Source organism: Mauremys reevesii, unplaced genomic scaffold (genome assembly GCF_016161935.1).
Source record: "Mauremys reevesii isolate NIE-2019 unplaced genomic scaffold, ASM1616193v1 Contig8, whole genome shotgun sequence".
Classification (NCBI taxonomy): domain Eukaryota; kingdom Metazoa; phylum Chordata; order Testudines; family Geoemydidae; genus Mauremys; species Mauremys reevesii.
The window spans coordinates 973,835-994,386 of NW_024100895.1; the positions used below are offsets into that span (position 1 = coordinate 973,835).

General features: G+C 56.4%; 1 protein-coding gene and 2 non-coding genes across 3 annotated transcripts; 1 reads left to right on the forward strand and 2 right to left on the reverse strand.

Moving 5' to 3' along the window:
• Positions 1 to 1,027: 1,027 nt before the first annotated feature.
• LOC120394830 (zinc finger protein 239-like) lies at positions 1,028 to 4,931 on the reverse strand. The gene is made up of 2 exons (XM_039518990.1): positions 4,743 to 4,931; positions 1,028 to 2,776 (listed from the first exon to the last, which is right to left on the reverse strand). Exons 1-2 carry the CDS (start codon positions 4,813 to 4,815, stop codon positions 1,728 to 1,730), a joined length of 1,122 nt encoding a protein of 373 aa, XP_039374924.1. The 5' UTR covers positions 4,816 to 4,931; the 3' UTR covers positions 1,028 to 1,727.
• A 2,993-nt stretch (positions 4,932 to 7,924) lies between these two features.
• On the forward strand, positions 7,925 to 8,088 carry LOC120394850. The gene has a single exon (XR_005592415.1). It is a non-coding gene; the product is annotated as a U1 spliceosomal RNA (small nuclear RNA).
• A 6,161-nt stretch (positions 8,089 to 14,249) lies between these two features.
• Positions 14,250 to 14,413, reverse strand: LOC120394851. The gene has a single exon (XR_005592416.1). It is a non-coding gene; the product is annotated as a U1 spliceosomal RNA (small nuclear RNA).
• Between the last annotated feature and the right edge of the window lie 6,139 nt (positions 14,414 to 20,552).

The following is a 20,552-nucleotide window of genomic DNA, read 5'->3' on the forward strand; positions in this document are numbered from 1 at the left end:
TCTGGTGCTCGTCCCGTTCCAGTGGGACTGCCCGGCCAGTGACAGCCTGGGTCAGCGAGAAGCAGGTCTCAAGGGCGGGGACGGAGCACGCGAAGAACTGGGCGGACGGCAGGGACGGGAGACGTGCGAGAAGGCAGGGCAGGAAAGACGTGACGGTTCGTGGAGCTGTAACTAAGGAGGGGGCCACGTTTTAATGCCTGGTAACGATGATCAGTTTTGCATTTCTTTAGAATCGCTCTGTTTGTGACGTTGTGTAAACCGGCTACCAGCGGTGGCGCCTTGGGAGACCCTGACCAGACTTTGCGACGGTCCCTGTGCCGTTCAGGGTTACAGGGTGAGGAGGGTACAAACGCTCAATACCCGTACGACTGTTTAAAACTCACCTCGGCTTTCCTGGTAACAAACGAACAAAACCCGGTTTGCAAGAACCGCGGGTCTGCATGGTCTGTTACACAGGTAAGAAGGGGGGAGATTCAATGCTGTTCTGGGACGGGCCAGTGAGTTTAAAAGCAACCCCAGGTCTTCAAACAGCGGCTGGAAAGCTCTTCGCCCATTCTCCTGATGATCCAGATTTGTGATGATCCGATCTGGCCCCGGTCCTGGTTCGATGGGAGACGCGGGGTCCCCTGTAATTGCTGGGAACGACAGGACAGAGCGACACAGCCTCTGCCGCCCCCCGGCCAAGGGATTTCTGGAGGGGGGGGGGTCAGGTCATTAGCCCAGGGACCTGATGGGACAATCGGGTTTATAACGTCGGCCTGCCTGGGAAGTACCCACGAAAACGCCGTCAGGTTATTCTGACTCTCGGATGTTACAGGCAGGTGACAAAACCCAGCCCACGCCTGAATTAGCTGAACCGAAGAGGCCGATTTCTACGGCCCTGGGACTGGGCGTGTTAAGGGCTGAACTTCATAAATAAGAAAACGGGGGAACGAAGTCACTTAACAAAGTTTGTCCGTATGGAAATACATTTAATTGATGAACATAACGATGAGGGGCTGGGCCGGGCCGGGCCACCCCCCCCCCCCCCCGCCCCTTCACGGGGCCTTAAAGAAAGAGACTTTGGGGGGAAAACCAAACCACCACATGAGTCTCCTGGAGCGAGTTTCCCCATCCTGGCTGCCACCCCCGGCCCCTGGGATCTCGACCCTGAGAAACGTCCACCCAGGCCGGGCCAGAGAGCGGGACCCACAGGACACGGCCGCCTCCCCCAGCTCCAGCCAAAGCCCAGCCAACGCCTGGGCTGAACAGGATCGGACGTTGGGCTCCAGCCCGTCTCCGCTCCCTTCTCCTGTCCTGTCACTGCCAGCTCTGATGCACCCAGGCGACGCTCAAAGGGCCTTTCCTCTCTCCGGCGGGACCGCGGACGCTGCGACCGGGAAAGCCTGGCTGGCTTCGTACTTCACACGGCAAAGGCTTTACCGGCTCGGCCTCCCGTGCTGCGTCGTTACAAAACGGTTCCCAGGCTCTGACGGCGTGTGCCCTGGGCTGAGCGGGCGGCGGTCTCTGCACCCCGGCCCGGCCCGGGTTTAACACGGTAACGGTGGAGAGCAGCTGGGTTACGTTAACACCTTCGGCCCATTCGCTCCGTCCCCCTGTGCTGGGCTGGCGGACGGAAGAGCTGGTCGGGGCTGCCGGGGGCTGCCGAGCCAGAGGAGTCCCCGATCAGCCACACCCGACGCCAGCGAGCGGGCGGCCGGCTAGAGCGCCCCAGAGGCCGGCCGGGGTCAGTCTCCCGCGTGCAGCCGCTGGTGCACCAGCAGGTTGGCTCTCTGGCTGAAGCGCTTGCCGCAGCCGGGGCACTGGTGGGGCCGCTCGCCCGTGTGGGTGCGCTGGTGGGTCAGCAGGTTGGCGCGCTGGTTGAAGCTCTTGGGGCAGCGGGGGCAGCGGAAGGGGCGCTCGCCCGTGTGCAGCACCTGGTGGGTGAGCAGGTTGGAGCTGCGGTTGAAGCTCTTGCCGCACTCCAGGCAGCGGTAGGGCCGCTCGCCCACGTGGATGCGCCGGTGCCGGTTGAGGGTGGAGCTCTGGGTGAAGCGCTTGCCGCACTCGGCGCAGGCGAAGGGCCGCTCGGCCGTGTGCACCCGCCGGTGGTTGACCAGCGTGGAGCGCACGCTGAAGCGCTCGCCGCAGTCCGGGCACTGGTGGGGGCGCTCGCCCGTGTGGGTGCGCCGGTGCTGCGCCACGTCCGAGTTGGTGCGGAAGCCCTTGCCGCAGTCGGGGCACTTGCAGGGCCGCTCGGCGGTGTGGGTGCGCTGGTGGGCCAGGCGGTGCGAGCTGCGGCGGAAGCGCTTCCCGCACTCGGGGCACGGGTAGGGGGCCTCGGCCGTGTGGCTGCGCTGGTGGATGATGAGCTCCGAGCTCTGGCGGAAGCGCTTGCCGCACTCGGCGCAGTGGAAGGGCTCTTCGCCCGTGTGGAGCCGGCGGTGGCTCACCAGGTCCGAGTTCTGCCGGTAGCTCTTCCCGCAGTCCGCGCACTGGTAGGGCCGCTCCCCCGTGTGCACCGTCTGGTGCCGGATGAAGTGCGAGCTCTGCGAGAAGCTTTTCCCGCACTCCGGGCAGGTGTAGAGTCGCCCTGGCTGGGCCATGGCTTCGCTCAGGTCCATTGTGTCACCCCCGCGGGGAGCAGGTTCACCCCCACTCTCCTCCGTGGGGCTCCCCTGCTGCCCCTCGGAGCCTTTCCCCAGCTCCGGACTCCGGGAAACGTCCCCTCCAGATCCTCCTGGCAGCGTCTCATTCGCCACCCCGGGCTGAGTCGCCTCCTCCTCGTTCCCACGCACTGGAAGAAAGAGAGAATCCAGACACCCGTCACTGCCTGCACTGGACTCCTCAGCTAAGGGGAACAAACCCGAGGTGTAAAAAACCCCCTGGCTGCTGTGACTGTCCCTGGTGGGAGGAGAGGCCCCAGGCTGGGAACTCCCACAGGATTCAAGCTCTCATTTCTGGCCCGTGGTTTTGTAGGGAGCCAGATGAGGCCGCACTGCCTTCCTGAGTCTGCAGACAGGCAGCTCTGGTGCTGCTCAGAGATCCCCAGCAGCAGGAAATTGAGAAGACACTGGCCGTTTTCAGGGCTGCTGTGACACTGACAAGAGTCAGGTCGATTTCACTCTGAGGGCCTGCAGGGGCCCTGAGCACCAGCGGAGGGAGCACTTGGGGCTATTCCCAGGGTAGGGGGGTCGATTGGACACACTAGGATCCAGGGGTGGATGGACGGATAGTGCAGGGTCTAGGGATGGGACCGGACCCGTCTCCTTTGCTGCAGCGAGTGGCCACCAGGGTCCCCGCACCCCTAACTGGAGCGCTGCAGGAGTCCCCGCGGTTCAGCTTCACGCGCAGATGTCAGCGCTTTCGAAATGTACGTAGAAAACGCCCCTGCAAGTCCCAGGACGTCGGCGGGGCGGGCGTGGGAGCGATCCATGAAAGCGACCGCGCTGTCAGGTACCAGGCACAGCCGGACAGAGACGCTGGGTGACTAGTCAGTGTCCTAGCGACCCCCAGGCGTCACCCCAGGGGAAGTACCGGTGTGACGGGTGCGGAGGGGCAGCGCGGTCTGGTGGGTCAGACCCAGAGAGCCCACGGCCAGAACGGACCCGGACAGAGATCCCTTTAGTAGCTGCGACCTTCCCCCCTCCCAGGGACTGAAACCCCACGATCAAGTCACTCCTCCGCCTTTGGAGTGCCGGGCTCTATTCCCGGCTCCACCACCGGCTGCTACGTCCTCTCCCTGGGCTTCTGTTTGCTCTCACCCCCCTCCTCTCGCTGGCCGTTCACGCGGCCGGGCCCGCGGGGCAGGGACTGTCTCTCGCTAGGCGTATGTCCAGCTCCGAGCACAATGGGCTCCTGAGCTCAGGCCGGGCTAATGCTCACGTCACACAAATCGTTATTGTTCTCCATAAGGTACAAAACGAGAAAGCAAGGAACGTGGTGAGGTCAAACCCTGGGCTGAGGCCTGGGGAGGACGCGAGGCCTCTGCAGTGATTCTGTGACTGCTCCGGAGCCGCTGTTCCTCTGGAGGTCGCAAGGCACTGTGCAAAGATGGGTCACGGTGCAGGATCTGCCTAACAACAGGGAAACCGAGGCACGGAAATGGGAAAGGAGGTGGCGGGGCTGGGAACCCAGGTCATAAGATCCAACAAAGAACGGAGCGTAAGGTGGTAGATATTGGTTGTGTGGGGAGATTTCGTGCGCACACACTCACCACGTGAGACACTGCGTGTGAGTCCGTGTCCCACTGCCCTGCACTATGCACGTAAACACACCTCTGTGCACGTGCGTGTGGAGGGGGCCAGCGGCCTGGGGTTTAATCTGATCTGATGAGCTGCTTTGCTCTCAATACAGAATTAACCCCCCAGCCGCATTTACTCCCCCCAGCCTGAAATCCCCTCCCTGCCCGCGCTGGCTGCAGGGCCCCACCGGGCGGGAGTCCTGGCCGGATGAGCGAAGGAACCGCATTTCCTAACCGTGTCCCCAGCCCGTTTTCTTCGCGCCCGCGGCAGCATCTGCCCAGTCGGCATCGCCGCGGCCCCTGCACAATCGGCTGCCTGTTGTGGTGTGCGGGTCTCTCACACGGGGGCAGGGCAGAGAAAAACACTAACAAACATACAATGGGGTTGGGGAAAGGCAGGGGGCCGGGGCAGCCCCCGACGGGCCGTAAAGCCCCTTCTCTTACGGCCCAGGATTTAAAGGCCCCAGGAAGCCGGGCGGGGGGGGGGGGGATTTCTGAGCCGGTTTAAGCGACTCCTCACCTGTGCGGGCGTCTCTCGGGGTCTCCTCAGCACCCCAGGGACCCGGGACCCCCGGCTCTGCCCCTCGCTCCATCCGGGAGAGCGTCCGGCCCAGGGATCAGAAATCCTGCTCGGGGGCCGGGACAGGCGAGATCAGGGCTGGGGACGCGGCAGGAGAATATCGGCTACAGGGAACGGCCCATGACTTGAACCCAGCCCCGGCCTGCTCCGGGGGACAGGGCCTGACCCGGGGGCAGTTTCCCGGGCGTGATGGGCCCCATGGGGCTGACTGGGGGCAGGAGGGGGCTGGATCCCGGGCGGGATGGGCCCAGGGGTGACCTGGGGGGCAGGGAGGGGGATACCACCCCAGGGGATACCACAGTCCCTGGGGTCTCACTGTCCCCACTACAGACACCCAGGGCAGTGGGGGTGTGTGGGGGGGCTCTGGGAGGGCCGGGGGGGTGTCTCTGGGATGTTCAGATCTTAGTCACCCCCCTGCCTGCTGCTCCTTCTCCATAGCTGGGTGGGGGTCTGCGCCTTCCCCGCCCCCCTTTCAGCCCCCCACACCTCCACCCGTCCCACACGCCCCCTCCCGCCCGTGGTCCCGCAGCGCCCCCGCCCGGCCCGGCCCCTCCCGCACCTGCCGGCCCGGCGCAGCAGCCCTCCCCGGCGGAGCTCGGCGCTGCCCGGCCCAGGGGCGGCTCCAGCCCAGCGCGGCCCCCGGGCTCCCCCCGCCCGAGGCGGGAGCAGCAGCGGGGCGGGGCGCGGACGCAGCAGCGGCGCTGACCCAGGAAGCCCAACCCCGGGGGCGGGAGAGCCCATGGACCCGCCCCCGCTGTCGGGAGGGGAGCGGCACAGACAGGGCCCGTTTACACCGGATCGAACACCCGGGGCTGCGGCCCCTGCTAGTGCGCTCGGGGCAGGGCTGGGGATGCGGGGCAGGCGGAGACGGCGCACGGGTCTCCCCATCGCCCCCGCCCCTGGCTCAGGAGGGGGTGTCCCAGAGCCCGGCCCCACCCCCTCCTGCCCCCCAGGGGAGAGACAGACAGGGCTGGCATGGGGGGCTGTGGGCCCTGCATTGCAGGGGGCCAGGAGAGGGAGCTGGTGTTTGGGGTGGGGGGAAGAATCACTCACCCCACCCCCGTGGGCACCCCAAGAGCCCTTGCTCTGCCATTGACTGAAACACCCCTTCCCTCCCCGCAGGCAGCGTCTACACTAGGCACAGCCAGGGGCGTGTAGACACGTCCCAGCCACCGTCTCCGTGTCCCCCACTGGCCTGCCAAGCCGTGAGCAGGGACAGGGCACCCGTCTGCCTGTTCCCCCATCACCACAATCCCCCAGAACCCCCCTGGCCCCCACTCACCCCGAGCCCCCAGCTCTCTGGAGGGCTGGGAAGGGAGCTGAAGAGGTGCCAAGGGTGGCTGGGTGGGTGCTGGAGCAGCTGGTGGGTGGGTGCTGGGGTCCCTGGGCGGGGTGCAGGGGCCGGGGGCACAGAGGCTGGGCAGGACCCCGCTGGGTTGTGGGCAGCTGGGCAGCCCTGGGCGTGTGCCGAGCAGGAGACCCCCGAGCCAGCGCGGTGGGGGGGGGTGCTGAGCCGGGAAGGCCTGGGGGAGGCGTCAGTAACTCAGCCGTGGAGCGACACCTTCGGGGCCTGTGAGCTCATGGAGCCGAGGAGGCGCCCGGAGCAGAAAACCACCAGGGATCCCAGCCGGGTCACAGCCCCGGCCACAGGGAGCCTCTGCCCCATGGGAGCCCCATTGCACCCCTCTTCTCCAGAGAAAGGCTGTGAAGCCCCTGGAGATGCCCCTGCTGGGTGGAGGGGTGCTGGGGTGGGGTCCGGTTCAGTGCCTGCTCTCCCCACCCAGGAGCTGTGGGGTGGGCAGGGGGGCTGCTCTTCCCCCTCAGCCCTCAGCCATGGGGCCTGGCCTGGCTCCAGGCCCAGCCTGGGGGCTGCCCCACCCCTTCCCTTCACAGCTCAGGCCCTCAGCAATCGGGGGCAGCCCTCTCCCTCCCGGGGCGCGTCTGACACGCAGGACAAACCCGTCCGACGCTCCTCAGCTATTTCCCGTCTCCCCCCAGTGCAGCCAGTTCACAGCTCCCAGCCTGTGTCCGGCTCCGAGGAGCAAACCCTGCAGCATCCCAGCACCGGGGGTGGGGGTGGGGGGCAGAATCAACCTTTACTGACATTTACCGAGAAAAAATCTCGTCTGTTCCAAGCCCAGGTACCGGTACCAGCCAGCACTGGGGCGGAGGGGGGGCAGTGCCCCACGCTGCGTGGGGTGGATCACAACAGTTCTATCCGGGGTAGACAAATACCAACAATCCTAGGAATGGCCACACTGGGTCCGACCAAGGGTCCCGCTAGCCCCGTGTCCTGTCTGCCGACAGTGCCGGTGCCAGGCACCTCGCAGGGAATGAACAGATCAGGGCGATTATCCAGGGACCCGGACCCGGTCGGCCAGGCCCAGCTTCTGGCAGGCAGCATCCAGCAAGTGCTCTTGGAGCCTTCAGTGCCAGGAGATGGGACACACACACACACACACACACCCCTTCTGTGCCAGGAGATGGGGATCTTTATGTGTACTAACCATACAGACACACACAGAGAGACACACACAGACACACACCCCCCCCCACGCTGGGCACAGGGCCCTACAGACCCTGCCGGGGGTGGGTGTATGTGTCACACCCGGGCGTGTGCAGGGCGCTGTACAGGGAACTGCCCCGCGCTGGGCTCTGAGCTCAGCAGCGCTGGACCCCGGGGGAGCCGCACATGAGCGTGGGGGGGCCTTTAAATTGTGCCCCCCCCCACTATCAGCCGGCGGCTCTACAAAGGCTCCCGCGCCCCCGCCAGCTGCAGCCGCCCGCAGGCCGGGGAGGCCGGGCCCAGCCCCGGGACCTGGCGGGGGCTCGCGGCGCGGAACAGCTGGGGCCGGCCAGGGCAGGGGCGGGGCCGCGTGAGCACGTATGCAGATCTGCCCGCGAGCGGAGCATTGTGGGAACGGGAGCAGGCTGCCGAGCAGGGCTCCAATTGACCGTGCGGGGCTCGGCGGCGAGAAGGGTCCGAGCCCGGGGCCTGTCGGGGCAGCTGGCGGCGACGGGGCCGGTGTGGGCGGGTCCGGCGGTCGGTCCGAGTCGGGCCCCACCGTGTGTTGAGAGTGTGGGGCGAGCGAGGGCGGGCGGCGGGCGGGCGGCAGGAACTCATACTTACCTGGCAGGGGAGATACCATGATCACGAAGGTGGTTTTCCCAGGGTGAGGCTCATCCATTGCACTGCGGGTGTGCTGACCCCTGCGATTTCCCCAAATGCGGGAAACTCGACTGCATAATTTGTGGTAGTGGGGGACTGCGTTCGCGCTCTCCCCTGGCGCGGCTGGTGCAAAGGCAGAACGAGGGTTCTCCCCGGTGCGGTATCAGGGTGCGCGTCGCTCATTTTCCCTGGGACTTTTGCCGTGCGCGGTTTTCTCTTTTTACGGTTTAGCTTTATGGCTGGTAACTAGTGGCAGGGGACGGGGGGTTATTAAAGGGAGGGGGCCTCCACCCCACGACAAGCGCCGGAACAGCCGCTGCCCCAGGCTGCCTGGCTCTGCCTTCAGGTCTCCAGCTTGGGCGGGGTGCGGGGGCAGGGTCTGCGCGCAGAACGGCGGCCCGAGGGCGGGGTCTCCCCTCTGGCTCAGCCGGTGCAAAGACACAATCAGGAGATTCGCAGCGTTACGCGCTCGCGCTTGTCTCCTAGTTACAGACCCGCGGGCACGTCGCTCTTTTCTCCTGAAATATTTTCCCTCCTCGCTTTTCTTCGTCTCCCTCCCGATGTGCTGGCGGCCAGCGGCCAGTGGCGGGGGGGCCCGCTCCCGCCACGGCACCAGCCAGAGCAGCCGCTGCACCCGGTGCCTGGCTGCGGGTCTGCAACTGCGCCGCGGTGCAGGGCCGGCACAGAGAACGGCGGCCTCATGGCGCGGGGGGGGGGGCGGCAGTTACCCCCCCCCCCATTGTCCGGCCCAGGGTGAGCGCCGGGCCCACGGGCAGGCTCGTGGGCAGAGGGAGCAGCAGGAGGGTAGGGAATGGGGGCGCTCCAGGGGCGGAGGGAGCAGCAGGAAGGGGATGTGGGGGCGCTCCAGAGGCGGAGGAGCAGCAGGAGGGGATGCGGGGCGCTCCAGGGACGGGGCTCAGGGAAGCTCAGGAATTGGGAGCAGGGCCCTGCAGGGGCACCCCATGGAGGGCAGGTTTCTGGTGGCGGGGTGGGGGCTGGGGTGACGGAAGGTCCCTAAAGGAGGTGGGGCCACCAGCGCCCGCCCCCACCCCGCCCTCCCTGTCCTCTCCCGGGCTCTGCGCCTTTGTCCATGGAACAGCGCCACCTCGTGGCGGTTTGGGGGCGGGCGCTAGGCCGGGAGGGAGCCCGAGGGCCTCGCTGACTCTAGGCGGCGCTGCCGGGGCGCCCCAGCCGAGGGGCGAAGGGAGGCACTGCGGGAGGGGGAAGGGGCCTGGGGGTGAAGCCTGGCGGGCTGGTGGGTGTGGGTGGGAGAAGAACCGAACAGTTTCTTGGGGGGGGGCACCCAGAGGATTCAGGGGGCCTGGGGCAAAGCAATTTGGGGGGCCCCTTCCATAAAAAAAATTGCAATACTATAGAACATTGTATTCTCAGGGGGGGGCCTTGTGGGGCCAGGGGCAAATCGCCCCACTTGCCCCTCCCCGGCAGCCCTGGCGGGGGGTCCTCCCCGGTCCCGGTGTGGCCCGAAGCCCCCCCCCCCCATCAGCCTCTGGCTCTAGGCATCTGACTCAAACCTTCCGCCTGATCCTATACACGGTCCCTAGTCTCTGGGAAAACAGGTACAGAGCCTGCTCCCTACGCTGAACCTGTGGCAATTCTCTCAAGGGGAGGGATGGAAATGTTTGTCCTGAGGGGACACTGATGAGAGAGCGACTGACCCCAAACCACACACGTCTGGAGGTGCCCTGATGAGAGCGGGGTGGGCACCTGCTTGAAACGAATAACCAGCCACTGAAGTGACCTTCTAACAGCCATAAAGTAGTAGGGGGAAGCAGCCCCCATACACTGAAAAACACATTAGGAGAACAACGCAGAGTAACGCAGAGTCATGTTAAAAACTAACAGTGACAACCCTTTTTCCTCTTCTTTTTAACCCAGGCTGCTGCGCGGAGTGGATGGAACAAGCTCCTATTCTGTCTCCCTGTTTAAAAAAATCCGTTTAATATAAAGCTCTCAGCTAGAGAACCTATCAGATATTAAACTTACCAGACAGATTGTAAAACATTATTAAAGCTAATGTTAAAATAATGATGTAATACATAGGCTGAGAACAGCGTAGCCGTACGTCGGATTAGATCATCCACAATACAAAGTTTGTTTTAAGAACTCACATGATACACACAGAACATAATCAGCAATAACCCACATTTGGGTGAATAAATTGAACAGTCCAGTTTAGAATGCGAATACTCCGGTACATCGCTCATGAAGAGTTCTACAGAGAGCAAAATATATCAATGAGTGGAGCGTGTCCCTCAGTAACTGAGAATTAGGGTCACGTGTCCACTTAGAAAATACAGTTTATCAGGGAAGTATTTTAGTTACTTTCCTTACTGTAAAAAGACCAGGAGAACTTGTGGCACCTTAGAGACTAACAAATTGATTTGGGCATAAGGCTTCCAGGGGCTGGCAATCTATGGCACACGTGCCAAAGGTGGCACATGAGCTGATTTTCAGTGGCACTCACACTGCCCGGATCTTGGCCACCTCTCCGGGAGGGGGCTCTGCATTTTAATTTAATTTTAAATGAAGCTTCTTAAACATTTTGAAACCTTACTTTACATACAACAATAGCTTAGTTATATATTATAGACTTATAAAAAGAGACCTTCTAAAAAGGTTAAAATGTATTACTGGCAAGACCTTAAATTAGAGTGAATAAATGAAGACTCACCACACCACTTCTGAAAGGTGCCGACCCCTGGTATAAACTTTCGTGGGCTAAAACCCATTTCATCGGATGCCTGCAGTGGAAAATACAGTAGGAAGGTACATATATATACAGAGAACATTAAAAGATGGGGGTTGCCTTACCAATTTTTTTGGAATGGGCCATCCCAATTACCACTACAAAAGTGATCGTCCCTCCTGCTGCTAATAGCCCACTTGAATTGGTTTGTCTCGTTAAGTGTTGGCAAGGCAACCCCCATCTTTTCATGTTCTGTGTATTTATATATATCCTGTGTGGCAGAGCTCGGACCTTGCTCCCGTGGGACCTGCGCTTCTAGGCGGTTTACGCTGCCTCAGTGGCTCACTGTGACCCTCCCCGTAGCCCTTCTCTCTCTGGGGCCAGGGTTACAGTCTACTGAGCCCTTTTCATCATAGGCTGCAAGGAGGTTGGTGAGAAAACTCCCACAGTCTCTGTTCAGCCTCCTGTCCTGACAGGGACCTGACTTCCCCTCCCGGGACCTGTTCCTGTAGTGGTGGGTTGGGGGGAACCCGGGCCCACCCTCTACTCCAGGTTCCAGCCCAGGGACCCTAATGGCAGCAGTTGTTGGCAGCCAACCTTTCACTGCCAGAGTTGCTACATTTCCCTGGGCCACTTCCCCACAGCTCTCCTGCTTCTCCCTTCTTCACCCTCACCTTAGGGCTCCCTTAACGATGGTTTGAGGGTGTCTTCAGTAACCGGCCCTTCAGCCGCACTTCCTCTCCTCTGGCTCCCCTGTCTGACTGGAGTGAGCCCTTTTTATAGTATCAGCAGGGCCTTAATTAGAGTCAGGTGGTCACATTAACTGAATGGCCTCACCTGACTATTTGCAGGTTAATTAGAGTCAGGTGTTCTCGTTAGCCTGGAGCAGTCCCTGCTCTGGTCAGTCAGGGAACAGAAAACTGTTAATCCAGTGGCCAGTGTATCTGCCTTCTGCTATTCTGCTGTACCCAACTGGCCTGGGTCTCTCACACGTCCTACTGTATTTTCACTCCATGCATTGGATGAAGTGGGTTTTAGCCCATGAAAGCTTATCCCTAAATGAATGTGTTAGTCTCTAAGGTGCCACAAGGACGCCTCGGGTTTTTTTGGTGATACAGACTAACACAGCTACCACACTGAAACCTTTCCTTGCCGTGCTTCTCATCAGCATTCCAGATCACGCCCCCCCCCCCCGGTATTGCCAATGCCCAGTGATGTGTTCTGTGTAGATGTCCCTCAACCACCAGATGGCATCTGACCCCGTGCGTTGTCGCATCAGACAGGAGTAGCATTGACCAATTCCACATTCTCTCAGCACTCAGGGCCGGCTTCAGTCGACTCCCCCGATTCCCCGGAATCGGGCCCTGCCCCTAAGAGGGTTTGGGGTCAGTCGCTCTCTCATCAGTGTCCCCCTCAGGAAAAACATTTCCATTCCTCCCCCCTTGAGAAAATTACCACTGTTTTATAGCGTAGGGAGCAGGCTCTGTGCCTGTTTCTCCCAGAGACTAGGGATCGTTTATAGGATCGGGGGAAGGTTTGAGTCAGATGCCTAGAGCCAGAGGCTGATGGGGTGGGATGGGGACGGACTTTGGGCCACATGGGTACAGAGATATGGGAAGAAGGGGACACACGTCAAGGCCCAAATGGGGCTCTGGGTGATCGCTGCTTCCCACCACCCAACACAGATGTAATGAGGCTCAGTGGTGTCCGTATAAAGAAATGAAAACTACTGATTATTCCTCAAGAAAGGCTTTGAATGACTTACAGCTAGAAATGCAACACAGAAGACAAGCACAAGTACAAGTAAACTTTTATTACTATGTTTAATACTGCAGCATTAATATAATCCGAGATCAAATTATCCCGACACTCCATTTTTTAATACTATAGTATCAGTACAACTTGAGATCAAAAAAGCTTGAGCAACCCAGACTTCTCCATTACCTTATACTCCATGCAGCCAGACTACTCGACTTTAAAACCTTACCCGGCCGAGAATACGTTACCCTTTAGCCGACCGCTCTTTGCATTGGCCAGGTGCAGATAGTCGGTGCAGCTCAGGTTTCCTCGGTTCAGGGGGTGCGGGTCAGACCGATCAAAGAGAATAACTTCTTAGACCAAGACACCCCCCCCCCCCCTGCGAGGTTCTACACATTGAATCTCATCTGCCCGCCGCGCTTTGAAGCAGGGCAACCAAAATCAGGTTAAAAGGTTGCAAAGTCAAACACTAACGGTAGGAAATCCCAGCGTAACGGCTGTATAATTTCAGTTTCCTTTGTTTGTAGCCAATTATTGTTTTAGTTTATAAACGATGCTCAAGGAGAGAGCTCCCTTCGATAGCCCACCGTCTCCGCTGGGTTAGTGGCTTGATTGTGGGTGAGGTGATCTCGATGGGGCCTCGCCCATCAAACCCACATAGGAATCAGATTTTTGGTGCAGTGTTTTTGAACCACAAGTTCCAAAGGTGGTTTCAATAAGCCGTCCCCGGGGGCATGGCCTGCTAGACCATATACGAGTCCACAGAAAATGTTGGCGGGTTGTAGGCATCTTTTGACCACAAGTTGCAGCTTAATTTTGCAAAGGGTTTAAAGATGATTTTGCGAAGCTCATTTGATTAGGCCCAACACCGGCAAGACTGTTGTTCATCTTACGCTTAACAACACCCCTGCTGAAATTAATCACAGTGGGGACAGGGGAGGCCCCTCAACTCCCTAACAATCCCCCCCCCCGCCCCAAGAAACTGTTGGGTTCTTCTCCCACCCACCCCCACCAACCCGCCAGGTTCACCCCCAGGCTCCTTCCCCCTCCCGCAGCGCCTCCCTTCGGCCCTTGGCGGGGGCGCCCCGGCAGCGCCCTCGGGCTTCCTCCCGGCCTTGCGCCCGCCCCCAAATAGCCACGAGGTGGCGCTGTTCCATGGCCAAAGGCGCAGAGCCCGGGAGCGGACAGGGAGGGCGGGGGCGGGCGCTGGTGGCCCCCACCTCTATAAGGGACCTTCCCTCACCCCCGCCCCCCCCACCAGAAATCTGCCCTCCATAGGGTGCCCCTGCGGGGCCCGGCTCTCACTTCCTGAGCTTCCCTGAGCCCCCGTCCTGGAGCGCCCCGCTTCCCCTCTCCTGCTGCTCCTCCGCCCCTGGCGCGCCCACCCCGAGTTCCCCCTCCTGCTGCCTCTGCCCACGAGCCTGCCCGTGCGCCCGGCGCTCACCCTGGGCCGGACAATTGGGGGGTGCTGCCCCCACCATAAGGCCGCCGCTCTGCGTGGCCCTGCCCTCTCCTCCTCCTCTAGAAAGTGCCTCAGGCCCCCCACGCCCCACAGCGTGGCCAAGCTGGAGCCCAGAAGCCAGAGCCAGGCACCGTAGAGCAGCGCCTGTCCCGGCTAGTGCCGTGGAAGAAGCGGCCCCCTCGCCTCAAAAATCCTGCCACTCACCGTAATGCTACGTCGCGTAAGCAGAAACAGAGAGAAAAGCGCCGAGAGCGGAAGCTCTAAGGAGAAGCAGCGACGTGCTCCTGCCATCGCGCTCTCAGCGAAGCTCACACAGAGAAAACCCTCGTTCTGCCTTTGCACCAGCCGCGCCAGGGGAGAGCGCGAACGCAGTCCCCCACTACCACAAATTATGCAGTCGAGTTTCCCGCATTTGGGGAAATCGCAGGGGTCAGCACACCCGCAGTGCAATGGATGAGCCTCACCCTGGGAAAACCACCTTCGTGATCATGGTATCTCCCCTGCCAGGTAAGTATGAGTTCCTGCCGCCCGCCCGCCGCCCGCCCTCGCTCGCCCCACACTCTCAACACACGGTGGGGCCCGACCGGACCGACCGCCGGCCCCGCCCACACCGGCCCCGCCGCCGCCAGCTGCCCCGACAGGCCCCGGGGCTCGGACCCTTCTCGCCGCCGAGCCCCGCACGGTCAAGTGGGGCCCTGCTCGGCAGCCTGCTCCCGTTCCCACAATGCTCCGCTCGCGGGCAGATCTGCATACGTGCTCACGCGGCCCCGCCCCTGCCCTGGCCGGCCCCAGCTGGTCCGCGCCGCGAGCCCCCGCCAGGTCCCGGGGCTGGGCCCGGCCTCCCCGGCCTGCGGGCGGCTGCAGCTGGCGGGGGCGCGGGAGCCTTTGTAGAGCCGCCGGCTGATAGTGGGGGGGGGCACAATTTAAAGGCCCCCCACGCCCGTGTGCGGCTCCCCCGGGGTCCAGCGCTGCTGAGCTCAGAGCCCAGCGCGGGGGCCCATCCCCTGTACAGCCCCCAGTACAATGCAGTAGTACAGCAATAATAATAATAATACAGTTGTTTTTACACAGTAACCAAGTTGAAATTAAATGACAGTTTTTCTGGTCCAGCTAGTGGTTTTTAGCTGATTGTTAAATTAATTGTCCATATATTGTAGATAGAGGTGTAATTAACCAGTCTCTTATTTATAAAACACTTCATTTTTCTTTTCTTGATGCTTGGGGGTTTCTTCACTGTATACAGATATGAACTGGCATCTTCAGGGTGTGATATTTTCTGGTGTCTTTGGTCTGTGGGATGCAACTTAAACAACTTTTGTTAGTTAACAATAAAGTTTTGTTGTTGTTGTTGTTGTTTTTTGTTTTCAATAACCCAAACTTAATATACAGTTTTAACTTACTTTGTTTACAATGTAATAAGAACAATGTAATAGGGACCGAGTCTTTTATAACACAAGCTATACTTTTACAATTGTTGTATAGACATTCTTTTTTATTTGGGGTGCATTACTAATATTTCATAGTAAATATAATGCTTAACAGCTAAAACAAATGCTTACAGTCTTCCATAAGAAGGTATATTGCTTTCCCTTGCTGAACACTTTGTTTCAGCAAAAGAGTTAGTAACATAATTTTAACAAGCTTTCTAGAGTTAATTTGCTTGTGATACCAACTTCACTCTTGTTAACTGTTTAGAAGCACAAACCTTATCAACCATTGTTCCCATTAACATAACATAACAAAAGAAAAGTATATAAAACTAAACCAACTATAAAATTAAACCAAAACAAATTTTAAATACAGATACATGCAAATACTTTGAGAGTATTTGAGGGTATACTTTCATGATGCTCTGTTATGTTTGGGAGCCAAAGGTGGAAACCTGTTGAAAATGTGGAAACCTGTTGAAATTGTTTGATTAGCTTTATGAATAAATTGTTATTTTAAAACATGTTGGTTATGACATTCTTATAACTATATTTAAAAGAGCAAACAAGTTTATAAAAAGCCCAAACAAGAAATTAACATTTGTTAATATTATCTTTACCTTAATGTTGAGGTTTCCCCTTACATTTTTTCTTTGAATAACAATAAAAAAAACTTAAAAAACAAAACTGTGATTGATAAAAGAGAATTGTTTTTGTTTGCAATTGCATTATTTGTTGAGGCAAAAATATATGTACATATATTTGTAACTGAAACCTTTTTGAACTTTGCACAAAAAATTGGTGCTAATAATACTATGATTACACCCCAACCATGATTTTAAAATAGTGTGGTACCACATCTCATATATATTTTTAAAAGGGTATAAAATTGACTTTTGTTGCAACAAAATAAAAATAATTTAATAAAAAAAAATAGTCATGTGACACACACAACATAGACATAAGACACACACATGACATACAGGACAAACGTACAATTAAAAACAAATGGCGCCCAAAATTCTATTCATAACTATACAAAATAACACAACCAAAAATAAAATATAAAAAGGGTTAAACAGTTGAATAAACAAGTTATTACCTTATTTAAAACTTGTAGCATAAATTTGATAAAAAAAATTAATATTTGCCAAATGTATTATATTAATTTGGTAACAAGGAAATTTGCATTACTTTATATTTAACATTATTTTAAAACTCTGCTATATGGAAATAAGAAAAGCCCATGTTTTAAATATTAGTTAGTGGTTAGTGGTTAGCAGAGAGTGCATTTCTGTTGCTTGGCAACCATATCTTCAAGAAAGTTAGGAATAATTCCAGCTGTTGCATTCCTGAAGGGTTAAAATAATTAATTTACTGGATTTGTTTAAAGTAAAATTTTTTACCTTGTTTTCTTTTTGTTTCTTGTTTTGTTCTGTTTTCAATTGCTTTATATTTTGGAGGTTTCTGTAAAAACTATAACTCTTCACTTTTTAAAACAAAAAGAGAGAGCCGAAGTGAAGCGAGGCGGGGGGGGGGGGAAGGGGGTTTGTGAAGAGCAACCTAGGAAGGTAGCGAGACCTGAGCCAAGAGAGATTAACTATATCAAGGTATTTGAAAGTACAAGCAGCAGCAGCAAATTTAGCAAACTGAGCAAACATATAAAGGACAAAACTTAACTGGTATGTACAGGGCCGGCTCCAGAGCCCAGCGGGGCAAGCACCCGCCTGGGGCGGCCCTTTCCCAGGGGGGGCGGCAGGCTGGGCCAGCGGACTTGCCGCAGTCATGCCTGCAGGAGGTCCACCGGAGCCCCGGGAGCAGTGGACCTGCCGCAGGCATGACTGCGGACGCTCGTCCCGCGGCTCGGCTGGACCTCCCGCAGGCATGACTGCGGCAGCTCCAGCGGAGCCGCCGGACCAGCGAACCGCCCGCAGCTGCGGGAGGTCCAGCCGAGCCACGCGACCAGCGGACCCTCACCAGTCAAGCCAACGGGAGGTCCGCTGCTCCCGCGGCTCCGGGGCGCCTCCCGGGCATGACTGCTTGGGGCGGCCAAATTTGTAGAGCCGCCCCTGGATATGTAAAAATATATGAAAAAGAAGGTTATATTTTCAGATATGAGCGCAGAGTGTGGTTCCATGGGTTAAAGCAATTGGGAACCTGCACAGTTGGGAATTCCGCCACTCGTTTTTATCCTGGCTGTGAGAGGAGATTGGGGGTAGTTACCTGCTCTTGTAAAACCTGAATTTGTTCCCACAGTGTCTGTTGCTTTTGTGTGCATGCCAAATGGATAGTAAGAGTGCCCTTTTTTGCTGCAATTAAATGTTTCTGGGCAGCTCCATGTGTTAATGCATCAATTTTAGGTGTTAACCCACTTAATTTCAGTTTTTTACTTTGAAATTCTTTTTTATTCACTCCCCTGCAATCGAGTCGCAGCTCCTGTCTTCTAATGTGCTCTGTGAACTGTTCCATTTTTTCCTTCATTTGATTTACCAATTCAATGAGAGTATTGTTTGCTACTCTTTCCTTCCGTACACTTACTTGTCCCGTTCTGACAGGCACCAGTCTAGGTTCCGGTTTAAGTTTAACTGGAACCTGGCTTTTATCATAAGGTGATGGTTGCAATGCAGTGGACCCTGTTTCATGTTTTAATTTTACTAGGGCCACCTTTTTCCATTTCTGTCCCCATTCTTCAGGCAGAGAGTAGCTACCTGAAGCCTGCTGTTTACCACCAATATTTATAACAGGGGACGGCACATGTATTTTTTGTAGGTTCCTTACAGCTGTTTCCAGTGTTTCACTCTGTTCCTGTACTGGTTGTCTCTGGGCTGCTTGCCACCCTGCAAGGGGGGTGGGAGCATTCCAGGGCTGTGTAGCTTCTTTGGATTCTTTTAACTCTTTCTTTGTTACTGTTACTTGCTTGGCCAGCATGCCAGCATGCTGTTTAAGCCATTTCACTGCCATAGACAGGAGTTGCAAAATTCTTGCTTTTTTACTTTTATTACTATTTCTCAGAGCCTCGGTCTGTACCGTCACTCTACATATGCCAGTCCATGTTTCCCCACTCTCTTTTTTAAATTCATAAGGACCCCCCTTACTGGCAATCCAGCGGGTCCAGGAGTTATCAAACTCCGTGGGGCTCAAAAGGGAGGGGGTCAGGGGGTTCCCTAGCTCGAGGTTTGCTGCCATGTTGGATTGCGATTCTTACCACGGCAGGTTTGCTTACTCACCAGATCAGCGGTCGGGGTCACCAGTGTTGTCAGAGCGGTACCGGTGTGGTGCTCTGCTTTCTCCTTGTTGATATCACTCGGCTGCGTGTGTGAGTTCCCTCTGTGTGCTGCCCCAGCTCTGCAGAGAGCTGACCCAGCAGACCCGACGAGAACCCCCAATAACCACAGAGTCCAGTAAGATGCAAAGTCACGTCGACTAGGTTTATTGTGAACTCGGACACAATGGCAGTTCCCTGTAGGTTTCTTAGCCTAACTCAGGGCATACTACGAGAAAGTGCCTCTTGGCAATGGACCCAGCTCAGTGGCGGGACGTTCCACTGCCCCCTCGGCTGGACAAAGACACCGCCCCAGGGATGCATCTTATACACAGATACAAACAAGTTACACATCACTCCTGACGTATTGAGGGGCCACCCCTCTACGCAGCAAGATTCAACCTTTCTACGTATTTAGGTGCCGCCTTTTACCTTGTACATGTTGGTTCGATCAAAACAACTTGTCATAAACAGTTAGTTAAGGGTTAAGGTTTTTGTCTACCTGTAAAGGGTTAACAAGCAGTACCTGTGGACACCTGACCAGAGGACCAATCAGGGACCAAATATTTTCAAATCCCTGTGGAGGTTTTTTTTTCCTGTTCTTTGTTTTCTTAGAGAGTCTCTCTTGGGTATTAAGAGAGTCCAGACATCTTAATCAAGTCCTCCCAGGTTTCTGCAACAAATTCTTCTATTCAAGCTAGTGAGTATTAGCCAGGAACTAGTATTCTTATACTTTTATTTCTGTGTTTGCAATTCTGTGTTTTGCTATAGAATTTCTTTAAGTCTGTACTGTATTGCTTTTACTGAGAAAGAAAGGAGGGGGAATTCTCTCCAGAGATTGATAAGTTTAGACCCTGTATTGTTCCAATTTGGTTACAAAGACAGTGACTTTTCTTTTTTATTCTTTAATAAATTCTTTTCTATTAAGGACTTGGTTGGTCTTTCCTTGGGTGGATTCTCAGGGAAAGGGGAGGGGGAGGATTCCCTCTATAGTTAAATCCCGGTGTCTCTCCTAGGAAAAGGGAGGGGGGAGGAAGCAGGGGGGAATGGTTTATTTCTCCTGGGTGTAAGAACTCCATGGATTTGCGGCTCTTGGAATCCCCTAGGATTTTGGGGAAGGACTGTGTCTCAATCCACATTTCCTGATTGAGTGGTGGCAGCTTTTACTAGATCTAAACTAGGATTTTAGTTTAGAGGGAAACCAGGCAGGTCCCCACATTGGAACCCAACAGCTCCAAGTGGGGGTGAGACCTATGACACAACTCTATCCATCATTTTACCCTTTTGCCCCTGTCATTGGGATGGGCCAGCCTGTTCCTTGTTATCTGTGTGGAATGTGCAAGTATGTGAATGTTACGTACCTAAAAGGTACTGATCTTCTTGCAGCATCAGCCCTTTCCTTGCCAGCTTCTGTGAGCAGGGCCTGCCTCTGGCTCACAGCTTCACTTTGCTTTATGTTAGCAAAGTCTTGACCATTACTTTAGTTTAGGCCTCAGGCCTCATACCAGGCCTCTGATACCAAGGTTTATATCTTAGGGCCTCCTCTTACTACAAGTAACTCTTCTTTGAACCGTTATCTTGTCTTATTTTCTTCGATTTGTTATCTTGCCCCATGCAGGCCTCATTATTGATTTTTTATTTTGCCCCATGCAGGCCTCATTATCACCTTTTGGTACCGGTTTAAGCAGTGTTGCAACTGATAACTAAGCAGGATGCTACACATTTCATTCTCTGTTGCTGGCCTGTTAGGTTGATTAAAGTTTAAACATGGAAGGGCATGGGGTAACTTTGGTTCATTCAGGCCTAGTTACCTAGATTTATGCCTAATGACACCAACACTGCCCCTCAGTCCCAGCCGGGCCCCGGGGTGACCCCTCCTGCGTTAACCCTTTCCCTGCCCCAGCCCAGCCCCATGTTCCCTCTCACTGACCCCGCGGCCCTCGGGGAAGCTTTGGGGACGCTGCT

Coding starts and splice junctions, on each gene's coding strand:
- LOC120394830 (XM_039518990.1), bottom strand. CDS start 4,815: ATGGAGCGAGGGGCAGAGCCGGGGGTCCCGGGTCCCTGGGGTGCTGAG. Junction 2,777..4,742: donor CCCGAGAGACGCCCGCACAG/GTGAGGAGTCGC, acceptor TCTTTCTTCCAG/TGCGTGGGAACGAGGAGGAG.